Source organism: Xenopus laevis, chromosome 9_10S (assembly GCF_017654675.1).
Source record: "Xenopus laevis strain J_2021 chromosome 9_10S, Xenopus_laevis_v10.1, whole genome shotgun sequence".
Taxonomy (NCBI): Eukaryota; Metazoa; Chordata; class Amphibia; order Anura; family Pipidae; genus Xenopus; species Xenopus laevis.
This window is the reverse complement of record NC_054388.1, coordinates 56,307,776-56,333,285: the sequence shown is the minus strand read 5'-3', so window position 1 is coordinate 56,333,285 and position 25,510 is coordinate 56,307,776. Positions and strand designations below refer to the sequence as shown.

At 39.5% G+C, this 25,510-nt stretch overlaps 1 protein-coding gene across 1 annotated transcript in view; it reads left to right on the top strand.

Annotated features, from left to right (window-relative positions):
* LOC108702259 (low-density lipoprotein receptor-related protein 1B-like) overlaps positions 1-25,510 on the top strand; it is a 724,128-nt gene that overhangs the window by 629,726 nt on the left and 68,892 nt on the right. Inside the window, exons 65-66 of the mRNA XM_041578093.1 lie at positions 3,740-3,859; positions 24,498-24,614. Of these exons, the coding sequence (XP_041434027.1) occupies positions 3,740-3,859; positions 24,498-24,614 (237 nt within the window). The remainder of the gene's footprint in view (positions 1-3,739; positions 3,860-24,497; positions 24,615-25,510) is intronic.

The window sequence follows — 25,510 nt, the reverse complement described above, 5'->3', positions numbered from 1 at the left end:
CTTCTTGTCACATTTACCTCCTACTGTATGTCTCCTCTGGAATCCTTGTATAAAAAATGTTGAGTGGCCCCAGATTTATCAACATTTTTATATCCCATTTTACCAAACTGTGGGCTCTGATTCTCAGGGTGCAAATGGAAATAAAAAAATTTAATCTCCTCACAAACCCAACTGTAAACTCGCCCTCTTTCCGATAACGTGCTGTTTAGCTTTTAATTGTGGGCCAGAACAGATTCCTCCATCACAGTCCTTTTTTTACTTGACATAGTGTAGATCACTTGCTTATCACTCTCTTGCTGCAACCCTGCTGGGGTTGCCGGGCTTCGCCTCCTGTGCCTGGACCCTCCTCGTCACGTTTACCTCCTACTGTATGTCTCCTCTGGAATCCTTGTATAAAAAATGTTGAGTGGCCCCAGATTTATCAACATTTTTATATCCCATTTTACCAAACTGTGGGCTCTGATTCTCTGGGTGCAAATGGAAATAAAAAAATGTAATCTCCTCACAAACCCAACTGTAAACTCGCCCTCTTTCTGATAACGTTCTGTTTAGCTTTTAATTGTTATTTGAGAATTAAGATCCTCCAATGTGCTGCTTTCTTGTATTTGCTCCTCAATACATTTGATATCAGTTTGTACAGTATTGAGTTATTTTTTGATAAACTCCAATGTGAGGATTATAATGTCATCTGAGCATTTGTTAAAAATATGTGCAAACTGCTTGCAATAATCCTCATTGTTTGCAAACAATGTAGGGGATAGACCCACCCTTAATCCTCGTGGGATCCATTGTTTCCTGTGATATTCAGCCAGTGTCAGTCCATGGAATTCCAAATCCAATGTCGCTTCTGCAAAGATTCAGATTCTTATGCATAAAACTTACATTCAGCGTGTGTAGAAACTCTGTTGGTCCAGTAAATCTGGACACAAATCTCTGTTACTAGACATTGCACCGGTGAAATCTAGCAGGGGTGCAAATCTAAATCGGAAAACAAAAACACAGCCAGTAGCAGCAGTCTCCTCTGTATACAATTAAAGGGTGGTGAAACACAGCTTTGTTAAGGAACTTGGTGAATGGAATACTTAGGGGCATATTTATCAAGGGAGTTTATGGGTGTTTAAAAAAACAGCCATAAACTTAAATTTATAAATTTATTAAAAAATTCAATTTTTTTTTAATTTGGCTGAATAGGATCGACCCACAAACTCAAATTGAATTTTAATTGAATTCAATCGAATTCTATTCCAGTTTTTTTTTCAAAGAAAAATTTGATTTTCAAAAGTCCACCAGACAACTCCAAATTGATTGTAAGAGGTTCCCCATAGGCTAAAATACCAATTCGGTACGTTTTAGATGGTGAATAGTCGAATTTGAATTCTAAAAGAGACAGCACATGATAAATTTCAAAATTCAGATTTAAATTATTTTTAAACTATTCCCTAGTCGAATGCACTAAAATAAACTCAAAATTAGAATTAAAAAATTCTGATTTTCAATTTGACCCTTGATAAATCTGCCCCCTAATGTGAAGTCACTTCCTGTTTATCCCTTTAGGAAGCATATGATCATGTGCATTTGTATATATTATTTTTTGCTTGATAAAGGGCACGCTGCATGCCCATAATGTAGCCTGTTTTTAATGTGAATTTTTCATTTAAAACACTTTTTTTTGCATAAAAAAGTAAAAATCCTTTGATTTGAATATCGAATTCGAAGGATTTAGTGCAAATGCTACGATCGAACGATCAAAGTAAAAATCGTTCGATCAAATGATAAAATTCGAAGTATTTTAATCGATCGATCAAAGGATTTTTCTTCGATCAAAAAAAAGCTTAGAAAAGTGCTGGGGAAGGTCCCCATGGCCTAACATTGTACCTCGGTAGGTTTAAACTGCCAAAGTATGTTTTAAGAAGTTATAAGAAGTTTTTTTTAAAGAGATAGTACTTCGACTATCGAAGGGTCGAATAATCGAACGATTTTTAGTTTGAATCATTCGAATCGAAGCCGAAGGTCGTAGTAGCCTATTCAATGGTCAAAGTAACCAAAAAAACTTTGAAATTCGAAGTTTTTTTCATTCAAATCCTTTACTTGAGCTTAGTAAATGTTCCCCTTTGTACTGTGAGTGGGATCCTCTGTCTACATTGTACCGTATTTTCTGGCTCTTTGCACCCAGGCATGATATACCTACTATACTAGTAGTGCCGGCATCCATTGCTCTATATATATTTATATATATATATAGATATAAATATTATATATTATATTATTATAACATATATTTCATTTAGTCTAATTTGGAAGAATTATAACGGACATTTACACGTGTATGATTATAAGTTAAAAATTTGCCATCAGTAAACTGTTTACCAACAAATCAACAGCTGTGGAAAATAATATAAGCTAGAATGTTACATTTTGTTTAGTTCTGTACATCAAGAACTTAGTGGAAAATAGAGTAGTGCCTCTGTTTTTGCAAGCCATCTTGTACTTATTACAAATGGGAAAGTAATTAAGCAAATAGCTACAGAAATAGCCTGCAATATCTCTTTACAATAACTCTGGCCTTCGACATCTTCGCGTGGTCAAATAAAGCTTTGGGGGGTTTATATAAAGCACACTAGGGGATATATTTCTTATATATTGCCACAGTCCTCTAGAGTAAAGTTCTGCCACTTTCCATTCATTTCTATGAAATTTTAAGAGTATTTATCAATGGGTGAAAGTGAAAGTTCATCCTTTGATAAATACACCTTTCAAAATCCCATAGAAACGAATTGGGAGTGGCAGAATTTCACTCTAGGGGACTGTGGCTATCTTTAACTTCACTCTTTGATAAATATACCCCTAGGACACTTATGAGGCAAAAGATTAGTGCACATTTTCATTACCTGTAAAACGTTGTTCAAAACAATATACTTTTGAATATTTTTGCTGATATTCTAAAAGTATTGCAGCTTAGAGTTGTTTTTGGCTTTTTTTATCATCAATTAAAAAACAAGTGCATGGTAGTTTCATAAAGCTTTGAAAAGACTCAACTGATTCCATGCCAAGTTTGTTTTCTTGTTAATTATTATGCAGCACATTTGCATTATAGTTTTGTTAACAGACAGACTTCTATGAAAATTCCCAGTAGAAAACGTTTTTTTGTAGTTAATAGCCTCCTGATGAAACTGACCTAAGAGTTTATTTTGATGGAGCAGTTTGTTCCAGTTTTTTTTTTAATAAACCAGTAGCACTTATCAGCCACATGGAATGTACAGTAACAGAAGATCTTTCTGCTTTATAATATCAAAGCACATATGTGATTGGCTGGTTTAGATAAATGGAATGATTTATCATTTGCTGGTATTTTTTACAGAGCAAACATGTTGGTGTATAAAAATGATGCTACCTTTATATTCATTATAATGATTTGTTATAGCTTGGAAAAGTTTTCCTGAATCATTAAGTTTCCTTTGACTTAAAATGCATTATTGTGACACAATGATTGAGGTTTTATTATCTGGTGGCATTTTAGAGCACAGCAGTGCTATAAAATTCTAATACGCCAAAAAACAGAATAGTGTTCAACTCAGAGCAGTTGAACATATTCTGATGTATAGCTTTAATAAATGAAACCAATATAATTGAAAAAAAGTTTACATAATAAAATCTTGTCAAAGCCTCAATTAGAAATGAAAGCAATACATATTAATAGACGATGAATACATGGTACTCATTCCACTCTTCTTTTTTTTAGCTGAAAATAGCTGCTCTCCTGATCATTTCCAATGTAAAACTACAAAGCACTGTATATCTAAGCTTTGGGTGTGTGATAAGGATGCCGACTGTGCAGATGGATCTGACGAGGCAAACTGCGGTGAGTATCACAAGAAAGATCATCTATCATAACCTTTGAAACTTTGAATTGCGATATTTTGTCTGTGCAGTCTTTGATACAGTTTTAATTTTGCCTAATGGCCAAATCATTTCCAAACACTTAATAATGCAGTGCAAACTCATTATCATTTATATATTTTTTCTATCAGCTCTGTTATTTGTCCCTCTATTAATGTCCTTCTCTGTCCAGCTCAGGGGTCCCCAACCTTTTTTACCCATGAGCCACAGTCAAATTGTACTTGCACCTCTCACAGAATATACAGATGGGGATTTTACTTGCACTGCTCACAGAATATACAGACTGGAATTATACTTGTACCACTCACAGAACATACAGATGGGCATTGCCTTTGCACCGCTCACAGAATATACAAACAGGCATTGTATTTGCACCGATCGCAGAATATACAGACAGGCATTGCACTTGCACCACTCACAGAACATACAGACAGACATTGCACTTGCATCGATAACAGACATTGTACTGTATTTGCACCGGTCACAGAATATTCAGACAGTCCTTCCACTTGCACCACTAACAGAATATACAGACGGGAACTCCATTTGCACTGCTCACGAACAGGCATTGTACTTGCACTGCTCACAGAACAGAGGGCATTGGACCTGCACACATGATTATATAGACTAGCACTGCACTTGCACCTCTCACAAAATATATGGAAGGGCATTGCACTTTCCCCGCTCATAGAACAAGCAAACGAAAAAATTCAATCTAAGAATTAAGAAAATGTAAATCAGACTTGCATACAAAGCTAGAACATAAACTCTGTGCTAGCAGATTAAAAATAAAAAAGTGGTTGTTGTTTTTTGTCTTTTTTTTTATTTGAAAATTACCTCAACCCTGGGAAAGACTTGTGAGGGGCACAGCTGTGAAACCTAAATGTCTGTGACCCCCACAACCAAAGTGCAACACTTCGACTACGAAAACAGGAGTGTATCTCCATCACCCCAGTGGGCTATGAAACTAATAGATCAACCTTAGCTAAAAGACAACTCCCTCTTCTATCTGTAAAATTCATTAGGGTTGAAGCCAGGCACACGTGTGGGGGGAACCAGCATTTGCTACCAGGCAAACTGTAAGCAGGCCAGGAGGGCACGTGTACCAACAAGTGATTTCAGTGTTAGAACAACAGTGCCTATCTGATGCAGAAGATAAAGCAATGAGGATACAAATGAGGAAATGTGTTTGAAGGGATAAAAATACCTCAAGGACCAGAACCCCAGCCCCTAGGATCCCTTTTTGGCAGGCCTAAGGCTTTCCCATGGTTAAACAGAAATCTTGAAAAGAAAATGAAGCTGAAGTACAATAAGGCAACATATTGGGCAGGTATGGCTATTAAATCTTTTGGGAGGGTCCATCTGATCCACCACTTTCTCATTTATATTGCATTTTTAGATGCATTTTTATCAAATGGTGAACTTTTATCCATTGATAAATATGCCTCTGAAGTCCCATTTAAATTAAACGAGAGCAGTGGAACTTTACTGTGATGAGCTCCAATTTTAGACTTCAATAAATCTGCCCCTAAGGGTTCTCTGAAAGTAGCACCTCCTCAAGGCAGGTTCATTTCAGGGATTCCTTGTGTAGGTGTGCTCTATGGATATTTTTCCCCAAAGAAGGAGTTAAATAAATAATTGTAGGTGAAGCTGGCCCAAAATAACAGGTAGGCTCATAAAACACATTATACAGTTCTGTAGTAATATAATTGCAAGATCTTGTGCTGTTGTAATTCAAACTCAGAATCTAAGTTACCTCCCATTTAATTTGTATCTTTGTGTTGAGGGCGTATGCATATGTTTATCTGAGTGCATCAAGCCTGGTAACCTTATTTATTGTACCCATGGAATGTGGCCGCACAGAGTACAATTATGACTCAAAGCAATCTCTGAATAATCAGATCTGTGCAAGTTTAATCAATGCCTGCTGATGAGTGTCTTCAGAGTTTAGATACAGAAAATGACAATGATAGATACCGCATGATCAAAAGGTACTGTACACTGCATTTTAAATACACATGCTCTATTCAGTACTGTAAGTGGTTATTTCAGCCGCAACAGTGCCTAGTTTTATGCACTCCGAGAAACTGGTTATTATAATTAGCTACCCACTGTGACAAAAACTACTAAGTGCAACTCATTACTTTTGTAGAGCAGGTTTTACAGAGCAACAATTAGGAGAAAAGCCAAAGGTCTAAGATAGTAATTAAGAACCGCAAAGCAAATTAACCTTTTACTCCATTATTCTAAAGACAAATGTAAGCTGTTGTCACTTCATTTGGTAACGTGTTCAAAGCATTAGAATCTGCTGTTTTTCTCATGGTTGAAAGGAAGCGTTTAAAAATGAAAATAGGTTTAAAAAAATTATCTATTGTTTAATGATTAATTAAATAGGAAAAACATATATTGTATATGGATCTACTGTACATACTGATTGTTTGAGGGCCTGACTTACTTGGGTTGAGGGGGAACACTCCATGTTACACTGGTTGGACGATTTCTTGCCCAACAAATGATGCTGTGTTGTGGCATTATCATACGGATGCAACACATGGCACCCCATGGCCCCCTCCGTACGGCCGCATTTGGCCGCATTTTCAGCGGCGAACGGACTGCCAGGGGGCCCTGAGGGGTTGCGGGCCCTGGCCCGCTTGCACCCCCTGCTCCCCTGGTAGTTCCGCCACTGGTTGTTATAGCAGGGGCCTTGACTTAACAGTAAAAGTGCAGGATTTGAATGATGATTCCACCTACAGAAACAAGCATATAAATGATTTTAAAAGATAATTAAAATCTAATAAAACAAATAATCACAAATATGATGTCCCTGGGAGAAGTGAAAGAGCACTAAGGGGCACAAAAGAGTGCCCCTTAGTGCTTAGAACAAGCACTAACGAGTGCTCTTGCGCTTCTCCTTGCTCAAGCACTTTTGCCCATGGACTGGTTGTGTAAAGCACAGCATAAGTGAATGTAGGCCAGACCTGTCCTTATCATCTTCTATAAGGCAGATGGTAAGTACAGGAACCTGTTGTGGCCTGCATCCACTTCCATTCCCTAACGTGCATCTCTAAATTTTCATGGGCAGCCTAAATTTCTCTGCTCAGAAACAAAGTGCAAAGACCTGCATTTAGGCAGAGCACAACATGCAAGTAAAGGCAGATTGTACCTACTCTAGGAACTTTGCACTTTGGCTTCATATTAATAAATGAGCCCTAATTAGAGATGTCGCGAACTGTTCGCCGGCGAACTTGTTCGCGCGAACATCGGGTGTTCGCGCTCGCCGGAAGTTCGCGAACGTCGCGCGACGTTCGCCATTTTGGGTTCGCCATTGTTGGCGCTTTTTTTTGCCCTCTCACCCCAGACCAGCAGGTACAGATGAAGCCACTTGGATTTGTGAGATAAATGCGTCATGACTCATGGTTAATTGAAGAAACTGCGTTATCTAAAGTCATCTTAACTCATTTAATGCATTTAACCTTTCCATTAGCATACCAAAGCACCATTGTGAACAATGGTGAATGCTTTAATTAGATGGGATGTTGTGACGCAGTTTTCTGTGTTAAATGAGATAAATGGGATATCTGTGTTTAGTTATTCTGTGTCAAACAGACAAACCAAAGTGGCTGCATCTGTACATGGCAGCCAATCAGGAAGCTCTCCCCTGGACCACTCCCCTTCCCTATAAAAACCGAAGCCCTGCAGCGTTTTTTCACTCTGCCTGTGTGTGCTGAAGAGATAGTGTAGGGAGAGAGCTGCTGCCTGTTAGTGATTTCAGGGACAGTTGAAAGTTTGCTGGCTAGTAATCGTTTTGATACTGCTCTGTTATTGGAGGGACAGAAGTCTGCAGGGGTTTGAGGGACATTTTAGCTTAGGTAGCTTTGCTGGCTAGTAATCTACCTTCTACTGCAGTGCTCTGTATGTAGCTGCAGTGGGCAGCTGTCCTGCTTCTGATCTCATCTGCTGACTGCTGCAATAACAGTAGTCCTTGTAAGGACTGCTTTTATTTATTTTTTTGTTGTTTTGTTGTTTTACTACTACTACTACTACTACTATAAGAGCCCAGTGCTATTAGTCTAGCAGTGTTGGGGAGTGGGACTGGTGTGCTAATCTGCTGCTCCTAGTAGTTCAGCAGCACCAACTTTAATTTTTTTTTTTTAATATTCATTTTTTTTTTATTTTACTTTTTTTTATTTTACTACCGCTGTAGTAGTGTATAAGTTGACCTTTTAGGCATTATTTGCCCTGTAGGCATTATTTGCACACTGTTTTCTTCAACCCGCCATCTAGCTGTGTGACCTTGTTCACATTCTGTCTAAATATCCATAATATTACCGTCTCCAGAAAAAACACCGGAGTAACTTTTTTCAAGCAGCCATAATATATTTTACGTAATCCGTATCCACCGCTGTAGTAGTGTATACGTTGACCTTGTAGGCATTATTTGCACACTGTTTTCTTCAACCCGCCATCTAGCTGTGTGAGCTTGTTCACATTTTGTCTAAATATTGATAATATTATCGTCTCTAGAAAAACCACTTGAGTTACTTTTTTTCAAGCAGCATTCATATATTTTACGTAATCCGTATCCACCGCTGTAGTAGTGTATACGTTGACCTTGTAGGCATTATTTGCACAGTGTTTTCTTCAACCCGCCATCTAGCTGTGTGACCTTGTTCACATTCTGTCTAAATATCCATAATATTACCGTCTCCAGAAAAAACACCGGAGTGACTTTTTTCAAGCAGCCATAATATATTTTACGTAATCCGTATCCACCGCTGTAGTAGTGTATACGTTGACCTTGTAGGCATTATTTGCACACTGTTTTCTTCAACCCGCCATCTAGCTGTGTGAGCTTGTTCACATTTTGTCTAAATATTGATAATATTATCGTCTCTAGAAAAACCACTTGAGTTACTTTTTTTCAAGCAGCATTCATATATTTTACGTAATCCGTATCCACCGCTGTAGTAGTGTATACGTTGACCTTGTAGGCATTATTTGCACAGTGTTTTCTTCAACCCGCCATCTAGCTGTGTGACCTTGTTCACATTCTGTCTAAATATCCATAATATTACCGTCTCCAGAAAAAACACCGGAGTGACTTTTTTCAAGCAGCCATAATATATTTTACGTAATCCGTATCCACCGCTGTAGTAGTGTATACGTTGACCTTGTAGGCATTATTTGCACACTGTTTTCTTCAACCCGCCATCTAGCTGTGTGACCTTGTTCACATTCTGTCTAAATATCCATAATATTACCGTCTCCAGAAAAAACACCGGAGTGACTTTTTTCAAGCAGCCATAATATATTTTACGTAATCCGTATCCACCGCTGTAGTAGTGTATACGTTGACCTTGTAGGCATTATTTGCACACTGTTTTCTTCAACCCGCCATCTAGCTGTGTGAGCTTGTTCACATTTTGTCTAAATATTGATAATATTATCGTCTCTAGAAAAACCACTTGAGTTACTTTTTTTCAAGCAGCATTCATATATTTTACGTAATCCGTATCCACCGCTGTAGTAGTGTATACGTTGACCTTGTAGGCATTATTTGCACAGTGTTTTCTTCAACCCGCCATCTAGCTGTGTGACCTTGTTCACATTCTGTCTAAATATCCATAATATTACCGTCTCCAGAAAAAACACCGGAGTGACTTTTTTCAAGCAGCCATAATATATTTTACGTAATCCGTATCCACCGCTGTAGTAGTGTATACGTTGACCTTGTAGGCATTATTTGCACACTGTTTTCTTCAACCCGCCATCTAGCTGTGTGAGCTTGTTCAAATTTTGTCTAAATATTGATAATATTATCGTCTCTAGAAAAACCACTTGAGTTACTTTTTTTCAAGCAGCATTCATATATTTTACGTAATCCGTATCCACCGCTGTAGTAGTGTATACGTTGACCTTGTAGGCATTATTTGCACAGTGTTTTCTTCAACCCGCCATCTAGCTGTGTGACCTTGTTCACATTCTGTCTAAATATCCATAATATTACCGTCTCCAGAAAAAACACCGGAGTGACTTTTTTCAAGCAGCCATAATATATTTTACGTAATCCGTATCCACCGCTGTAGTAGTGTATACGTTGACCTTGTAGGCATTATTTGCACACTGTTTTCTTCAACCCGCCATCTAGCTGTGTGACCTTGTTCACATTCTGTCTAAATATCCATAATATTACCGTCTCCAGAAAAAACACCGGAGTGACTTTTTTCAAGCAGCCATAATATATTTTACGTAATCCGTATCCACCGCTGTAGTAGTGTATACGTTGACCTTGTAGGCATTATTTGCACACTGTTTTCTTCAACCCGCCATCTAGCTGTGTGAGCTTGTTCACATTTTGTCTAAATATTGATAATATTATCGTCTCTAGAAAAACCACTTGAGTTACTTTTTTTCAAGCAGCATTCATATATTTTACGTAATCCGTATCCACCGCTGTAGTAGTGTATACGTTGACCTTGTAGGCATTATTTGCACACTGTTTTCTTCAACCCGCCATCTAGCTGTGTGTATTATCGTTTCCAGAAAAACCAACTGAGTTTTTGTTGTTGTTGTTGTTTTTTAAAAATAATGCCAGGCAAAGGCAGGCCGCCACGCAGAGGCCGTGCTAGGGGCCGTGCTGCTATGCAATCCTGTGGCCCTAGCAAATTGCCCAGTTTTAAAAAGCCAATGACCCTGAACTCCCAAAATGCTGAAGAGGTAGTTGACTGGCTTACACAGCACACCCCATCCTCTACCGTTTCTAACTTTACCACAACATCCTCCTCATCCTCCACTGCTATGGCCACCCCACGTAACACTTCCTCCACCACCGGTGCCCCTTCTTCACTGGGGTCAGAGGAGTTATTTTCCCATGAGTTTCTTGAACTGAGTAATGCGCAACCATTATTGCCAGAAGAAGATGAAGGAGATGAGGACCTTACACCAGATTTAATTCTGGCAGAGAACACGATAGAGATGGACATAATGAGTGATGAGGAGGAGGTCCCCGCTGCTGCTTCCTTCTGTGATGTGTCAGAAGAAATTGATGCATCTGAGGAGAATGATGATGAGGAGATTGATGTTTTGTGGGTGCCTAGTAGAAGAGAGCAAGAGGAGGGTAGTTCAGATGGAGAGACGGAGAGTCAGAGAGGCAGTAGGAGAATAAGACTTAGAAGAAGCAGGGAGGACAGCCCGCAGGGATCAGTAGGGCAACAACATGTATCAGCACCTGTGTTCAGCCGGCCAACGCACCCGCCATTGCCGCCAATGCCGCCAACTTCTACTGTTACCGGCCAGATCGCACACTTCCAAAAAGTCAGCAGTGTGGGATTTTTTAATGTGTGTGCCTCTGACAAAAGCATTGTAATTTGCAATGAGTGCAGTCAGAAACTGAGCCTTGGTAAGCCCAACAGCCACATAGGTACAACTTCTATGCGAAGGCACATGAGCGGCAAGCACAAAGCACTTTGGGAGCAACACCTCAAAGGCAACAGGCAAACTAAAAGCCACACTCCTTCTGGTCCAGCATCTTACTGCTCTACCTCTGCTCTCCTTGACCCGTCTGAACCACCCTCCACTCCGCCTTCCACCTTGACCACCTGTTCCCATTCCCAGTCATCTGCCACCAGCCAAGTTTCTGTGAAGGCCATGTTTGAGCGTAAGAAGCCAATGTCTGACTGTCACCCCCTTGCCCGGCGTCTGACAGCTGGCTTGTCTGCACTCTTAGCCCGCCAGCTTTTACCATACCAGCTGGTGGACTCTGAGGCCTTCCGCAAATTTGTAGCAATTGGGACACCGCAGTGGAAGGTACCCTGCCGCAATTTTTTTGCTAAAAAGGGAATACCACACCTGTACCAACATGTGCAGAGCCAAGTTACCGCATCTCTGTCACTTAGTGTTGGGCCAAAGGTCCATATGACTACTGACGCATGGTCCTCCAAGCATGGTCAGGGCAGGTATGTCACCTACACTGCCCACTGGGTGAACTTGGTAATGGCTGGGAAGCAGGGAATGGGTAGCTCAACAACAACAGTGGAGTTGGTGTCACCGCCACGGATTGCACGCGGTTCTGCCACCACCTCTACTCCTCCATCGCTCTCTACCTCGTCTTCTTCTTCTTCTTACTCTGCTGCTGGGTCCTCCTTCTCCTCCTCCACACCTGTGCACCCCCAGCTCCCCCTAGGCTATTCGACGTGCCAGGTACGCCGTTGTCACGCTGTCTTGGGGATGACGTGCCTGGAAAGCAAAAACCATACCGGATCTGTACTCCTGTCATCTCTGCAGTCACAGGCCGATCGGTGGCTGACCCCACACCAACTGCAGATCGGAAAAGTGGTGTGTGACAATGGAAGCAATCTGTTGGCAGCGTTGAGACTAGGCAATTTAACACATGTGCCCTGCATGGCACATGTGTTAAATTTAATAGTCCAACGTTTTGTCTCCAAGTACCCAGGATTCCAGGACGTTCTCACCCAGTCCAGAAAGGTGTCGGCCCATTTCAGACGTTCCTACACAGCCATGGCACGCCTTGCTGACATTCAGCAGCGCTACAACATGCCAGTCAGGCGTTTGATTTCTGACAGCCAGACTCGCTGGAATTCAACGCTCCTTATGTTGGAACGTCTGCTGCAACAACAAAGGGCCGTCAACGAGTACCTTTTTGAACTGGGTGGTAGGACTGGATCTGCACAGCTGGGGATTTTTTTCCCCCGTTACTGGGTGCTTATGCGCGATGCCTGCAGGCTCATGCGACCTTTTGAAGAGGTGACAAATATGGTCAGTTGCACCGAAGGCACCATCAGCGACCTAATACCCTTCGCTTTATTCCTGGAGCGTGCCGTGCGACGAGTGACAGATGAGGCTGTAGACCAGCGTGACGAGGAGCTGGAAGCGCACGATTTCTGGTCGGAATCACCAGAACGAACCCAGGCACCTGCTGCAACGCAGGGAGAGGTGCCAGAAGTGGAGTCAGAGGAGGAAGGTGGCTTTGTGGAGGAGGAGGAGGAGGACCAACAGGAGCAGGCTTCCCAGGGGGCTAGTGGTGACCTTTTGGGGACCCCTGGTCTTGTACGTGGCTGGGGGGAGGAGACCGTGGATGATGCAGTCCTTGATAATGAGGAAGCGGAGATGGATAGCTCTGCATCCAACCTTGTGAGAATGGGGTCTTTCATGCTGTCATGCCTGTTGAAGGACCCCCGTATCAAGAGGCTTAAGGAGAAGGACCTGTACTGGGTCGCAACGCTACTAGACCCTCGGTACAAGCATAAAGTGTCAGAAATGTTACCAACATACCACAAGTCCGAAAAGATGCGGCATTTACAAACCAGCCTGCAAAACATGTTGTACAATGCTTTTAAGGGTGATGTCACTTCAGGAACTCATCAACATTCCAGGGGCAGAGGTGCCAGTAATCCTGCCACGAGCACACCTGCAAGGACAAAGCCCTTTGGCCAGTCTGTAACGTCAGACATGCAAATGTTTTTCTGTCCAAGGCAGCGCCACAACCCTTCTGGATCCACCCTCAAAGAACGCCTCGACCGGCAGGTAGCGGACTACCTGGCATTAACTGCAGATATCGACACTCTGAGGAGCGATGAACCCCTGGACTACTGGGTGCGCAGGCTTGATCTGTGGCCAGAGCTGTCACAATTTGCCATGAACCTCTTGTCTTGCCCAGCCTCAAGTGTGCTCTCAGAAAGGACCTTCAGTGCAGCAGGAGGGATTGTAACTGAGAAGAGAACTCGCCTAGGTCACAAAAGTGTCGATTACCTGACCTTTATTAAAATGAATGAGGGGTGGATCTCGGAGGGTTACTGCACGCCGGAAGACTTGTTCTGACTTCTATGCAGCTGTCCTTCTCTTCAAGCCTCATGACTCCACACACAGCTGTCCTTTAGCGTCCTCCTCCTCCCTCCGCCACCGTTACAAACTAGGGTGCAAACCCTACTGGTTTAATTTTTTCTGGCCTCTGTGCTTCAGTGGCTGCAACCAAAAAAACTGGGCAAACAATGTCTACAAGGTCAACGTATGGCAAAAAATGACTATTTTCAGCATTTATATGGCATATTTTTTCTGGCAACTGTGCTTCAGTGGCTGCGTCCAAAAAAATGCATATTTTCTGCATTTATATGGCATAATTTTTCTGGCCTCTGTGCTTCAGTGGCTGCAACCAAAAAAATGCATATTTTCAGCATTTATATGGCATAATTTTTCTGGCCTCTGTGCTTCAGTGGCTGCAACCAAAAAAATTTATATTTTCAGCATTTATATGGCATAATTTTTCTGGCCTCTGTGCTTCAGTGGCTGCAACCAAAAAAATGCATATTTTCAGCATTTATATGGCATAATTTTTCTGGCCTCTGTGCTTCAGTGGCTGCAACCAAAAAAATTTATATTTTCAGCATTTATATGGCATAATTTTTCTGGCCTCTGTGCTTCAGTGGCTGCAACCAAAAAAATGCATATTTTCAGCATTTATATGGCATAATTTTTCTGGCAACTGTGCTTCAGTGGCTGCGACCAAAAAAATGACTATTTTCAGCATTTATATGGCATATTTTTTCTGGCCTCTGTGCTTCAGTGGCTGCGGCCAAAAAAACTGGGCAAACAATGCCTACAAGGTCAACGACGTTGACCTTGTAGGCATTGTTTGCCCAGTTTTTTGGCCGCAGCCACTGAAGCACAGAGGCCAGAAAAAATATGCCATATAAATGCTGAAAATAGTCATTTTTTGCCATACGTTGACTCAACGTATATGGCAAAAAATGACTATTTTCAGCATTTATATGGCATATTTTTTCTGGCAACTGTGCTTCAGTGGCTGCGACCAAAAAAACTGGGCAAACAATGCCTACAAGGTCAACGTATGGCAAAAAATGACTATTTTCAGCATTTATATGGCATATTTTTTCTGGCAACTGTGCTTCAGTGGCTGCAACCAAAAAAACTGGGCAAACAATGTCTACAAGGTCAACGTATGGCGAAAAATGACTATTTTCAGCATTTATATGGCATATTTTTTATGGCAACTGTGCTTCAGTGGCTGCGTCCAAAAAAACTGGGCAAACAATGCCTACAAGGTCAACGTATGGCAGTTGTTTAAAGAGAACAGTAGATTACTAGCCAGCAAAGCTACCTAAGCTAAAATGTCCCTCAAATCCCTGCAGACTTCTGTCCCTCCAATACAGAGCAGTATCAAGCAGATTACTAGCCAGCAAACTTACTATCATCTGTCCCTGAAATCACTAACAGCTCTCCCCCTACACTATCTCTTCCAAGCACACACAGGCAGATTTTTCAGATACATTTTTGCCCTTGATCCCCCTCTGGCATGCCACTGTCCAGGTCGTTGCACCCTTTAAACAACTTTAAAATCATTTTTCTGGCCAGAAATGTCTTTTCTAGATGTTAAAGTTCGCCTTCCCATTGAAGTCTATGGGGTTCGCGAACCGTTCGCGAACCGCTCGCGTTTTTGCGCAAGTTCGCGAATATGTTCGCGAACTTTTTTTCCGACGTTCGCTACATCCCTAGCCCTAATGTGTGTTAGAGCCACTCAGCCTTGTACAGGGTTGAAATCAGGACAAAGTAGGATGGGCAGGAACAGCATATAAGGCACAATAAGAAATTACAGTCCATCCAGGAATTTACTAATTACAACCTGTACTCAGGCATTAAATACAAGTCCATGGTTTCCTTTTATTTTAAAATTCAGGCCAAACTGTGGCATGATGACATGACATTGCAGCCAAGGGAGCCACCATCTTGGATGTGGCACTGGAAAGGTACAGAGCTCAGGCAATTTGTCTTTCTGATTCACCAGCCACTATCCTTTCCCATTAGCTTTTCCTGGATGATATTAAAGCACTTCTTTCTTCCAAACTTTGTTTCAAAAACATTTGTTCAACCTAAACTTTACTACATCCAATATCATTAAAATAAAGCTCTTGCATCAATTGTTCTAAATGTAAAGGGAAGAGAGAGGATTGCAGTTCAATTAGCGTCTAGCAGCTGGTGGAGCTTTGGAAGACATAATTCTTGACAGACTGTACTTCTAATGCACTTTGTTTCTTGTACACTTTAGACCCCCTGCGGTAAATTTTGTGCTGCAGAAGGCATTACATCTTTTGTAAATCTGCTAAAAAAAGTTACTTATTGCATATATTTCAAAGAGGCCTATGGGGACAGGGGAGTGAGACAGGCATTCTGTGATTGCCAGTGCCACAAGTGGGAGAAGGTAGGGTCAGTTTTGAGCATTTTACTATCACACTTTTACAGGGGAAAGAGGCATCTAGCAAGAAATCCTAATGTTCTTTTGCCCTTACTTGCCCCTTTGAGTTTAGCTTGTGGTTATTTTACTGGCACAATAAATGGAGTAAGCTCCCCTACCTAATTGCAAATATTGTGGTTTCTCTTTCCTGTTTCTTACTTACCACTTCCAATGGCTCATCATCAGATCCAGCTCATCATTCTGTGATGTGTAATATCAGAATACATCTATCTATGATACTTTCTAAAATACTGTGGGATATTTATAGTAAGTCTGGCTTGAATTAGAGCATAAGGAATAAGGAATATGTTTTCTGAAAATTCATAGGGTGCGTTAGTATTCTTGCATATTATTTCTTTTAATTTTTTCTGGCAATGAGATAACATAATGGGCAAAATATTGATTAACAGTGAAAGCCTGTTCTTAGTTAATGATTCCAATATACCTCTAAGCAACAGCAGCATGTATATGTTTCTGGAAAAAAAACATACATTTATTCTTTCTGTTTCTTAATATATACCAGAACATATATTTTGTAGTTTTTATTTATATTACATCCAATATTCTATAAATTACATTGCTAATTAAGTAAATGAATTACAATCTACATTTGCAAGATAAGAATTTTCATCTCATTAATTCCATCAAAGTCTGAAACAGCAAAATTGAAATAAAAGAGAAATAATGGCTGCAGTAAGTAAAATGCTAAATTTTTTTAAAAAGCAATACATTTTATTTCTTGAATGTTGATGGGATTAAGGGAGTATGATATTACAGTGATATAATGATTTTTCTGCATGACTCCTTTGCTTCTTTCTAAGTAAATATTACTCCCCAAAGACCCTTTTTGTTCTCCATTATATATCCCTAGATTGATGCTTTACAAAGGAGATTTGTATTATGAAAGGTAAAACTAAATTGGGTTTAGTTTCTGGAACTGTGCTTTATACTGTATACTCCAAATGAAATTATACATTGCATTTTGTGTCAGCTGCACTTTCCTTTTTATGTATTAAAATACATTGTTCATCAAACATTCCTTCACAGTGTTGATGCACCCAAATATTGGTGGGCAGCAACTCTTGTTATATTTCAGATCTTCAAAGATTAAAGTGCACTAGTATCTTTAGTGGATTTTTAAAGCTCTAAAACTTCCCCAGCTTTTCAGGGCAAACAAACCACTTAATAAAATAGCAACACAAAACTACCTAGAATAATCTTTTGTTTGTTAACTATACAAGAGTGCCCTTTTGCTACAAAAATGTTGCCACAAGAATAATGTCGCCCCAAGACTTTTATGTTTTTCACAGTTTTGTGAACAGTCTTGCTCATCACTATTGATTAGCTTAAAATAGCTCCTTTCACCAACATTTTAGTCTATCTGCACAAATATATAGTTGATATGCCTCGTGGATCACTTTCTAATGAAACAAAGACTCTAGTTAAACATTTGTCAAATCAAATTAATATGAATAACATTGATCTGCCAATGACCATCTGATTATCACAGTCGGATAACTATATCTGAGCTGCAGAGCATAATTAAAATAAAATACATATCTTCACATATTTTTTTAACTGAACACTTTTTTATTGAAAGCGCAAACAGTTATCTTGACATGATCATCAATATGTCAGCTATCAAATTTGCCTTCTCAAATAAAAAATAAATGTCAACTACTGTCACCGGAAAGACTTTCTATTTGCTTGTAATTATGTAATGTCACAAGTATGTGAATTGGAGATCAGGGCATTAACCATCTCAGGACACTGTGCACTGTCTATTGTACATATGTTTATGCAAGTTATTTATACTATTTATCTATGTATCTATGTATTTATCTATCTATCTATCTATCCATTTATTCAACCATTTTTTTATATATACATGCAATACATTATACATTTTTACATTTTAATAAATAAAGAAAAAAGATATTCTTTATTGCAGATCACAATCAGAGCATGATTGCAACAAGTAATGGGGATAGGGTTTTGCACCATGAAGATTGATTCTGCTTACTATAATTTCACTTACTTTAGCTTCTCGTTATAGAATAGTATTTTAAGTTACTGCCCATGTATCCAAGAAAATGTATATACCAAATTATCTTTACTATATTTCATATGAAGGAGTTTCTACAATTTAGAGATTGTTGAACTTTGTTTTGTAATATTTATTTTTACAATGAAAATGCAATAAACTGTCTATGTAGATTCTCATTTATCCAGGTCATGATATACAGTATTTAGTAGAATTAAGTCAAGGCAACTGGATATTTAAAGGGATCCTGTCATCGGAAAACATATTTTTTTCAAAACGCATCAGTTAATAGTGCTACTCCAGCAGAATTCTGCACTGAAATCCATTTCTCAAAAGAGCAAACAGATTTTTTTTATATTAATTTTGAAATCTGACATGGGGCTAGACATTTTGTCAATTTCCCAGCTGCCCCTGGTCATGTGACTTGTGCTTGCACTTTAGGAGAGAAATGCTTTCTGGCAGGCTGCTGTTTTTCCTTCTCAATGTAACTGAATGTGTCTCAGTGAGACATGGGTTTTTACTATTGAGTGTTGTTCTTAGATCTACCAGGCAGCTGTTATCTTGTGTTAGGGAGCTGTTATCTGGTTACCTTCCCATTGTTCTGTTGTTAGGCTGCTGGAGGGGTAGGGAAGGTAGGGGGTGATATCACTCCAACTTGCAGTACAGCAGTAAAGAGTGATTGAAGTTTATCAGAGCACAAGTCACATTACTTGGGGCAGCTGGGAAATTGACAATATGTCTAGCTCCATGTCAAATTTCAAAATTGAATATAAAAAAATCATCCAATCACAATGATTCCACTGAACTTCAATAAGGTGTTGGCTGAAAATCACAGATGCATGAAAGTGTGAACCAGTCACAATGGTACCATGATTTCATTGAGACAGGTAAAATAGTTCAATGTACATAACTGGAAGTGTGAATTGTTGTGAAGCCACGGCATTGTATATTGATGACAAATGGCGTTTCAGGTCCTGTTCTGCTCTGAAACTGTGGCAATCAGTGCAGAAGTGAAAAGAAAAATACCAACATCAGAAAGGAGCTCTGAAAACTTGTGGTTATCCAGACTGGGTCTTTATCAAAACAAAATCTGAGCCAAGCAAAATTACCAAATCAAGGAACAGAGGTTAAAGAGCTTAGCAAGTGAAACAACATAGTCATCCCATATGTGGCTGGAACACTGGGAAAACTGAAGAGAATTTTCAAGAAACATCACATTCCTATGTATTACAAACACAACAACACCCTTAGACAGAAGTTGGTACACCCTAAAGACCGAACACTAAAGCACATGAAGAGCAATGTGGTCAATGCTGTCCAGTGTAGTGAAGAGTGCTCACTAAATGTCCAGTTGCCTTGACTTAATCCTACTAGATATTGTGTAATAAACTGAAATCTTGAAAAAGCTTCCACAATAACCATTCCAACACTATCATTGGTTTATTCCTAAAAATTACTTTGGCATCTATAAGTTTATTGTAGTGCTAAGGGGGGCGGAGCTAGCCAATGTACTGAAAGGATGTCTGAAGCATGAGCTCCGCAGTACACTGAGCCTATTAATGCTGCCAGAAGCATTAGACCGAGTTTAAATCAACTCTACACAAGTTGGACAAGGATCGGAGAGACATGGCTCCCAAAGCACAACCAAAAAATGTGAATGCATCAGTTACGGCGTTCTTTTCTACCCACGCGGCCACGGAAGATCAATCGGCTGTGGGCACCATTTTGGATCCAGCAGATACAGGCCCTGATAGCGATGCTGTGCATGATCCGTAACCCATGCGCACCTCAATGGAGGAACTAAAAGCCATGCTTCTGGATATTAAACAGACTCTCCAGGCGGAAATAAAGCAAATGTCAGAGGATATATGCAGTGAGTTACAGGAACTGAGGGATCGCATATTGACACTAAAATGGGGGAATATGCAGACGCCCATAATGTGATCTTGGATAGCTACTCATGAATGGACAAAGAGATGGAATGCCTGACAAGTAAAGTAGCTGACTTAGAAGATCGGTCCCTCAGAAACAACCTTAAGCTGCATGGAATACCAGAACAGTACAGGCCCAAGATCTGGAGGACTACTTGGCAATTCTGCTTAAGGTAATTATGCCTGATACCCCACAAGTTGAGTTAACACAGGATTCCTAAGCCACACAATGCCCTAGACTCAGCTCCCATGGACATGCTCACTAAATTAATTTTTTTTCCACATTAAGGAAAAACTTTTACACTCAGCCATATGCAAAGAGGGTTGGCCAGCGTAATCTGCAGACCTACAAGTCTATGTTGATTTATCCCAAGCAACTTTGGCTAAAAGGCAGGCCTTCATGGAGGTCACTAAAACTCTACAGGAAAACAACATTTCCAAATGCTGGGGGTTTCCAGTTAAACGTATAGTCACAAGATAGGGCACCTCAACCTCTCTAACATCTAGGGTTGCCACCTGGCCGGTAAAAATGACAGTTAATCCCAATGTTATTAATAGGTAAAAAAGATAAATATATAGGAAAGCCGGTATTTTTTTCCAGAAAAGGTGGTAACCCTACTAACATCACTTGAGGAAGCCAAAAAAGCTCTCTGTATATGGAATCTCCTAAACACTCCGGCTTCCCCACCAAGCTCCCCACAGCACAAGCAGATCCAAAAGCTGCACAAGGAATGGAAAGTTGTATAAGGCAAATAGATGATAAAAATCCTACTATAGTGCTTGGAGAATATCATCTCTGTCTTCCTTATTTTATCACGACTCAGAGTTAAGCGGAGAGACTTGCTTCTTTCAATACTAAAGTTATTCTATCTTATGTGGTTTTTTTTGCTCAATTGTTTGCTCAATTACAGAAGGATTATCATTCCTCCCCCCACACTTCCTAGTTCAAGGACAGCTGGGTCCCACCCGGGCATAGTTTTACATCAGTACCTACGCCATGGAAAGGCACATTCATGTTCTTGGATCAAAGGTGATCCTGATTTTGAAGTTTGTCATGTTATGGTTTTATATTTACTGTTTTTACCAATAAGCTGCTGCACTTTAGTATGCAAATATAGATTAAAGCTCCTTAGACAGTTATATTACACAAAGGGCAATAAAGCAGATAAATTACTAGCATCTCAATTGAGAAACAAACAGGCCCGCACCAGAATACAATTCTTAAAATACCATCACCATAAGATTACAGACCGATTGCAGATTACTAACCATTTCGCCTCTTATTACTCCTCATCATATAACTTATCCAGCAGAAATGATGAACCGCAACCTACTGTATGCTGACGTCAATACAAATATATTTGAACTCACTGCACATCCCAAATCATACAGAAACACAGCTTGAACAATTAAATGCCAAGATAACCAAGGAGGAAATTGCACAAGCTATAAAGCAGAAATGATGAACCGCAACCTACTGTATGCTGACGTCCATACAAATATATTTGAACTCACTGCACATCCCAAATCATACAGAAACACAGCTTGAACAATTAAATGCCAAGATAACCAAGGAGGAAATTGCACAAGCTATAAAACTCAGTAAAGCACCTAGGCCTGATGGCTACACTAATACCTATTATAAACTGTATGCAGCTATATTGTCCCCTCACCTACTGAAACTGTTTCAATCTATCATGGATACAGGCCTAGTTAGCTCTGAATTTCTCCAGGCACACATCTCAATTATCCCTAAACCAGGAAAAGTGGTAGATCAATGTCAAAATTACAGGCCAATAGCCTTACTGAATACAGATCTTAAACTTTATTCAAAGATTCTAGCTTTACGTTTAAATAATGTGTCGCCATCTCTTTTTCACTTTGATCAGGTGGGATTTGTGCCTGGACGACAAGCCCCTGACTACACTAGGAGATTTCACAGTTTATTACATATCATCAAACGGGAAAAAATCCCGGCCTTATTATTGTACCTGGATGCGGAGAAGGCATTTGACAGGATCCACTGGGGATACATGACACAAACTGTCACTAAATTTGGATTGGGTGGACCCTTTTTAAAGGTGCTTACCCCACTCTACTCTAAGCCTTCAGCCAAAGTTTTGGCTTCGGGGGTCCTGTCGCGCGCCTTCAGGCGTCTGCAAAACTCGGATATAAGAGGGGTCACCACAAAGGAGGGACAGAGCACAATAGGCTTATTTGCTGACGCTATCATTCTCTCCCTAACTAACCCACACATAACCTTACCCAACGTCTTTCAGGAACTGTAGTCTTTTTATCAGGTCTCTTGGTACAAGATCAACTCACATGAAACACAGGCTTTACCAATTAATATCTCGAATCATGAAATACTACAACTTAAAGGCAGTTACTCATTTGAGTGGAGAGATACATATATCACTTACTTAGGGGTTAAACTAACAAAAGACCGCAAACTACTATATAAACACAACAATATTCCTCTGCAAAAAATTATCCAGGATTGTTACCTCAAATGGAAACCTATGTACATATCATGGTTAGGCAGAATAAACGCTGCAAAAATGAATATCCTCCCAAAAATGTTATACCTCTTTAGAACTATACAGATAGATCTCCCGCCACAATACATCAAGTCATTACAAAAGCAAATGAATGAGTTTAGATGGGGTGGGAAAAGACCTCATACAGCTGCTAAAGTGTCGCAACAACCATCCTCATCTGGGGGCCTGGGACTTCCAAATCTCAGTACTTATTATAGAGCATCTGTGGTAGACACAGCTATCAAAATGCAGAGTCCAACAGCTTGTAAACAATGGCTGGATCTGAAAACAGTGGAAATGTCGATAGATTGCATCTCCCAACTTCTATGGATACCACCGCAATACATGCCAAAGCGCTCTACATTACTACCCACTAGTGATGGGCGAGTTTGGGGCATTTTGCTTTGCCGAAAAATTTGTGAATTTCCCGCGAAATTCGCAAAACACCGAAAAATTGATAACTGATAAGCTACTCTCCCCTAGAACACCATTACACAGTCTTCAATACATCCTACAGGATTTATCACTTCGAACCTGGATACATAATGGTGTGAATACAATCACGGACTTAAATGGAATACGCACGTACTTAACAATTCCAGAACTACAGGATAAGTACCATCTTGCAGAACCTAATAGGTATATGCACGTAAGGATAACACACCTGATTAAACAACATATGCCAAACTACAAAACCCGTCCACAACAATCCATACTGGAACAAATATCGACCTCTGGTTGGTCCATGAGAGGTACATTTTCCAGATGTTACAAACTTTTTATTACAGATCCTCTGGAATACAAATACCCTTTTTTGATCAAATGGGAGCGAGACCTTAAAATGACTTTAACCTCTGAACAGTGGTTTAATGCAATTCAAGTGCTATCTAGAACAACGTGATGTACAAACCATATTGAATCCCATAAAAAATTGATATATACTGTAGGTGACACATGACACCAACAATTCTGCATAAAATCTCGGATCAACACTCTCCATTATGCTGGAGAAATTGTGGACAGAACAGGACACTGTTGCACATGTGGTGGGACTGCCCCCTCTCACAACAAATTTGGAAATCAATATACCATATAATTACAGCAGACCTTAAAATGGATATCCCCTATAAACCACAGGAGGCTTTGCTTTTGATGTTTCCAGACCATACCCCTAAGTCTACCAAGAAACTTCTCTTCCATCTTTTTAATTCTACCACAAATATCATAGCTAAGTATTGGAAACCAGGAGGTCCTATACAGCTGCAGCAACTGATTACCAATATAGATATTAGGGCGGCAATGGAACAAATGGCAGCTCATAATGAAAACAGTACTTCCTCATATGATGCCATATGGACACCTTGGTTATCGTATAGTAACAAACGGAACATAACCCAACATACTCTTAATGCTACTAATTCTCCTTAGGGAACGGGTTCAGAGAATCTGCAACATAACTGACAACACTGTGACAGAATGCAGCTTTGGGAAAAAGATATAAGTTCAGCAGTATTATGTTTGTATATTATTTTAGTTTATGTTTACAACTGAGTTGTGCTTTTTTATATTCTGTTCAATGACTCAATAAAAGAAGTTACAAAAATTAAACATTGCAGTGCTAAGGAGAACAAAAGAATGATAGAGCATTCATAGGCCTATTAAGATTAAAGGATTTATTTTCCATAGAATATTGAATTGATATAAACTTGTTTCGAAAGTTTCCCCTGTCTTATGAGCAGTGTGTGTGTTTGAAAATAATTACATTATTTAATCAATATACAGTTTAAGTTTGCTACAAAATACATTTTCTTAAATTACAGACAAAAAGGCATGTGGACTCCATGAGTTCCAGTGTAAAAACAAAAACTGTATTCCAGATCATTGGAGATGTGATGGACAGAATGATTGTGGTGATAATTCAGATGAGGAAAGTTGCAGTAAGTTCCACTCTCTTTTGTGTATAAATATAATACAATGATCTGCCAGTTTGTTGATGTATTGTTATTGTAAAGTATTGTAATGTTATTGTTAAATGCTTACTTTATGTATACAAACCCTTTCCACCTCTAGTCTTACTGAAGAGAATTGTAGTGCAACCCCTTCATTCATTGCCTAGATGTTTCCGATCTAGAGCTCTCAGCTCTCAGAAGTAAAAAAAAAAAAAAAAAAGTATATATATATATATATATATATATATATATATATATATATATATATATATATATATATATATATATATATGATAACATAAATGACCTATGAAACAGCTAGATGACTACTGTATTAAAACAACTGGACTTAACTATAACTGCGGAAATTGTATCATGTTTGAGTTACCTGCTTATGAGAACTTGGAAGGAAAATTGGAGAGCTTCATTATTATCTTATCCTCTTTAAAGATAAATAAAAACACATGATGATCCTGTGTTCTCATATACAGTACAATGCATACATTATACAAATGGAAACACTCTTGTAGAGATAGCCTTTAGAATCCACAGGAAAAAAATAAAAGAGGGTATATTTATTTATGGTATACTTATTTGAAAATGTCCTATACACTCACCCATATATTTTCTATATTGAGACCACTATACAGTCCCTAAATGAAATATATACAAAGTACCAGGCAGATCTCTGTTTTTACTGTTTATTCTGTTTATTACATCATTTAGGAGATGCAACAAAATAGGCAACAATTTCTTTTCATTATATTATTCTTCTTCTTCAGTGACAATGATGGGGCAGTTAGTCTTCTACAAAAAAGTTGTTTCATGACACGGTGGGGCTCATTTATTAACGCAGCGCAGCGCTAAAAAGAGCGCAGTGGCCT